Raw genomic sequence first — 4,827 nt, forward strand, 5'->3', positions numbered from 1 at the left:
CACGTAAAATAGTCGTATCCGTCCATGTAGCCTATGTAGCCGTGGAGTATTCTAGAAAAGACAAAAAATAAGTCTTGTTGGACTTTTAGTTACAGGCGTTTCACAAAAAGATAGGCTATAGTATATATTCATAGACCTACTATTTCCAAGAAATACGCAAGGAGCTGCGTAATTATTGTAATTCAAAATCGCAGGTGATGGCTTAAAAGGACCCAAGAATAAAAAAACATCAACGTCAGCCCAAGGCTATAGGCCTATTAACCGGCTCCTATCAAGTCCTTGCGGTGTAGGACTACAGCATGTTCAGGTGGTCATGTTTACCGCTATCGGTCTCCAGCAGAGTAGACCGCAGCGCGTTGTGGTAGATAACAGGGAGCGAGAGTACAAGATTACCGTCATCGAGTGGGACTCATCCACCCAAGGAAGCAGGTGATGCGGCGTTATAGGCTACTGATGCTTTGGCGGTGTCTAATTACGTGGAAACAAACAAACGAATGAACAAACGAACGGGAGCCTTTTTGCTAGAATGTCAACTTCAGCCACCCGACGTCTTTCTAATCAGAGTCGAGGAGAGTGGAAGCGAGCAAGCGCAATCAAAAAAATGAGAAGAATTAACTGCACGCCTCACCGAACTGCCTGCTCTCCCGTTCCTCGTGTTTATTAATGACCGCGTGAAAACTCGGTTTCAGCACCTTCAAGCGCCTCCCTGACGAAGCACCGGTGTCAATGCGGCAGAGCAATAAATAACTAATACTAGAAGCGCTCGAACCCCCCCCCCCCCCCCCGCCCCCCGCTTCCGATACCCCACCCCGATCACCACTACCCTCTCCTCGGGCCGCGGCCGTCCCACTTCGCCCCATCTCATGTGTTGTTTCCAAAAGCGGTAGTCTGTAGAATAACAAAAACAGATATACAAAAAAAAAGAAAGACATGAAATTCGAAGCGCTCTGGGTTACCCTGCTCATATACACAGACACATGATGATGTTGAAGAGGACATTATGAGGTCAAATCAAGGGTGAGGGAGTCAAGGACGTATCTTCGGTCTATCTTTGTTTCATTTCGATTTCCGTCTGTTTAAAATAATTTGAGAGAAAATGAGATTCATATGGCATAGCAGAATACGAGTATAGGCCTATAGCCTAGTTCAATAACTTTAGTTTTTAGCGTATGGCCCAGAATAGTGGACATTACCTGGCCATCTCTGCAAATATAATAAAACCTATAACCACATTTTATCATCAGATAACTATTGCAAATAAACGTGCGTGTGTATAAGCGTGCGCATAAGTACATATCTTCGTTTATTTGTTTGTGTGTATGGGTGTTTGTGTCTTTGTGTGTATTCATGCCAACATGTATATACAAATGTATACATGTTTGCGCTTGTATATACGTGCCTGTATGTATGTATGAACTTATACATGTATGCATGTATAAATGTACGTGCTTGTTGGCATGTAAGTTTGTATGTGTGTATGTATGTATGTATGTATGTATAGATCTTTGTATGCACGTATGTATGAATGAATGTATGTATGCATTTATGTATGCATGTATGTGTGCATGCATGTATTTATGCATGTATGTATGCATATATGTATGCCTCTATGAATGCATGTATGTATGTAGCCCTACGTGTTTATACGTGTGTATGAAAGCGCTAGTCTTTCGGATGGTCCTTGCTCTGTTTCTTCATCTTCATTCTCCTGTTCTGGAACCAGATCTTCACCTGCCGCTCCGTGAGGTTCAGAGCCCGCGCCACCTCGTTCCTGCGGTCTCTGGTGAGGTACATGTTGAAGAGGAACTCTTTCTCCAGCTCCAGGGTCTGGTACTTCGTGTAGGGACACCGCTTCTTCCTGGAGGAGCGTGCGTGCAGCCAGTTGGCGGAGGGATCGTCTAGGGAACAGAGAGGGAGATCAGCAGAGCTCAGCGTGACGCATGTGTATACAAACATATATGAATCCTCAACCCTAAAATTCAAACCATGAGGCACACTGCACATTTGGACAGCAATTTGTGTATCCATGTGTGGCATTTGTTTCAATCAATCTGCACTGCAGAATTATTACTTATTATCATGATTTGAAGCATAGACAATATGTGATGCATTGTTCATAACCAGCATCACATATGAGTTCTGCAAGTTCATTTGAATATTTCCATCCGAAGAATGTCCCCATTTTATAATCCTAATTAGGTTTGTGCTAGCATCTGGTAGTCATAGTTATGTTACTAAACCGTGGTCCTTCAAGTAAATGGGAGTCAATTAAACAACAATATGTTTAAAAAACAAATTACATTCTCTGTCTACACAGATCTTCAACCACCTCAGTGATTGGAGCAACTTGGATTTATATCATGGGTTTGTATTCCAACAGCCACATTGTGGGGTGAAATTATTAGATACGTTGCGCACAAGAAGAATACTTTGCCTTACAAAATCAAAATTATTTATGACGTCCCGAGTATAAATGTGTGAATCATTATGGCATTTAGGACATTGGGGTTTTCAAGGAAACCATTTATGAAAAAATTAAGGTCAATAACTATAGGCTATTGTAAGAAAAATTTGGGAAAGGAAATTACTTCAAAAGTATAAATGAAGAGTCTGTGAACATGGTCTGGTTGGATACAAACGTTTTATGCTAAGCTTCCCACACAACCTTTTCAGGTTTTACCTGGGTGATAACATGTTTAATCAGAGGTTCAAATACAGAAAACATTGTTGTTTGTGAAGTTACTGCCATGTGTAGACCTAGAGGCTCGAAGCATATCTTGCAAGGCCACCTTCTGGAGAAAGCTGTCTACGCTTTCTATGAGGGCAGATCTGACTCCAAAGTAACATAATCATTCAACAGTCACTTGTATCACAACTGACTTACAAGTCAGGCTGACAGTAATCAGCCTAAGTAAGTAACTATGGATGGCAGCGTTTGATAAATGACAATTATGAAATTGGAGTAGCGACAAAAATGTTTTATAGTGCTGCTGTCGTAGCTAGTTTCAGAAAAAGAACTAGAGTGCAGATATAGATTGTATTATACAAGATTATATTTGTAATAGATGTGTAGTGGATTAAACATGTAGCAGCCTTGTCTGAATTAGAAGGCAATTGAGGAAACCAAGAAAATAAAGCATCATGATTTTATTCTTCATTTGCAATCGAATATAACGGGAAGTTTCTCATCAGATATCAAACATTCGTGTCACATTCATTTTTTGAATCGTAAATTGCAGACAATGTCCATGAAAAGAGGAATATGTTAAAAGTCCTTTGAAAGTGAAGTGCGGGAAAAACATTGCACTATGCATTTCCGTCTCATATCTTAATGACAAAAGCAGCAAATGCATTAAGGTGTTTCCCAACAATAATTGTATTCTTATTGTATACAATACAACATTATTGTATTCTACAATACGAGGTCGATAATATATGAAGGAGAAGAACAACAATGTTGCTTAGGGCCACATCATAGCGTGGTGAGACTATGAGCCTGTTCATTTTCTTAAGTTGTAGGCTATAGAATGCTAAGGCCAATTTGTTTCTATTTCCCTTGTATTCTCCTCACTATCTCACTATCTCTGTATGCATTTCTCTCTTTCTCTCCCCCCTCTCTTTCTCCCTCTCTCTCTCTCTCTCTCTCTCTCTCTCTCTCTCTCTCTCTCTCTCTCTCTCTCTCTCTCTCTCTCTCTCTCTCTCTCAATCTATCTATCTCTCACTCCCTCTCTGCTTCTCTCTCTGACTCCACCCTTGTCTCTAGGGGATTAGGAGCAATGTAATTAGTGGAATACAGTTCTCGGGAATGCATGCGTCTGGTAATGGGCTAAAAGCTATTTGGTGTTCACTCTGTGAATCGCAAAGAAAGGCCTTTTAGCTATGACAGAGTTTTTGCTTCACACGGTATGCATGCCAGATTATGGCCAAATAACTCTGTTTTCCTCTGGAGCTATTACATTGGAGTGTGAACTCCATATTTTAGAGCGGGGAACCGTTTTGATGGTTGGTTGCTCTAGCTAATGAATATATATATATTCAGTGGCAAGGGACAACGCATAGTGAAAGATAAGCCATATAAAACCTGACAGCGGGTTGCTATTATTGCATAGGTAGAATAAAAACATTGCTTGAAGAAGCTTCAACCTAACCGGATCCCACCTTTTGGGCAGAGTTCAGTTACTGATGAAAACACCTTAGGTTCAAGGCAGCGTCTTTACCCAGAAAGGAACATTTAGTGAACTGATACTTTGGAGACACCATTGGCATAGTCTCAGGTCTGCACAATAATAATTTAAATCAGATTGTTTACATCCTGTGCCAAAGTAACCTTGGTCAATTGATTTAGGATGGACCAGGGATGATCTTATCACTTAAAAGTAAAGGGGAAAGCCAGACCTGCCTGTCTTAACAAACAAAGTGTGTGTGTGCATGTGTGTGTGTGTGTGTGTGTGTGTGTGTGTGTGTGTGTGTGTGTGTGTGTGTGTGTGTGTGTGTGTGTGTGTGTGTGTGTGTGTGTGTGTGTGTGTGTGTGTGTGTGTGTGTGTGTGTGTGGGTGTGTGTGTTTGTGTGTGTGTGTGTGTGTGTGTGTGTGTGTGTGTGTGTGTGTGTGTGTGTGTGTGTGTGTGTGTGTGTGTGTGTGTGTGTGTGTGTGTGTGTGTGTGTGTGTGTGTGTGTAAGGGTAAGGGTGGGTGCGTGTACGCATGGCGTGTGTGCATGAGAGAGAGAGGGGAGGCATATTGTCTCAGTGCTCATCTCTTTATGATTCCATGCTCTCTATATTCATGTGTTTTGTTATATGGCATTGTGTTTGCCACCTTACTAGTGGTA

The 4,827-nt window shown here is 41.4% G+C and overlaps 1 protein-coding gene across 1 annotated transcript in view; it reads right to left on the reverse strand.

The window, feature by feature from the left end:
* Positions 1–841: 841 nt before the first annotated feature.
* The window catches only part of hoxb9a (homeobox B9a), an 8,267-nt gene continuing 4,281 nt past the window's right edge, over positions 842–4,827 (reverse strand). The window contains exon 2 of the mRNA XM_056582602.1: positions 842–1,898. Within this exon, the coding sequence (XP_056438577.1) occupies positions 1,663–1,898 (236 nt within the window). The 3' untranslated portion in view covers positions 842–1,662. The remainder of the gene's footprint in view (positions 1,899–4,827) is intronic.

This window comes from Gadus chalcogrammus, chromosome 2 (assembly GCF_026213295.1).
Source record: "Gadus chalcogrammus isolate NIFS_2021 chromosome 2, NIFS_Gcha_1.0, whole genome shotgun sequence".
NCBI lineage: Eukaryota > Metazoa > Chordata > Actinopteri > Gadiformes > Gadidae > Gadus > Gadus chalcogrammus.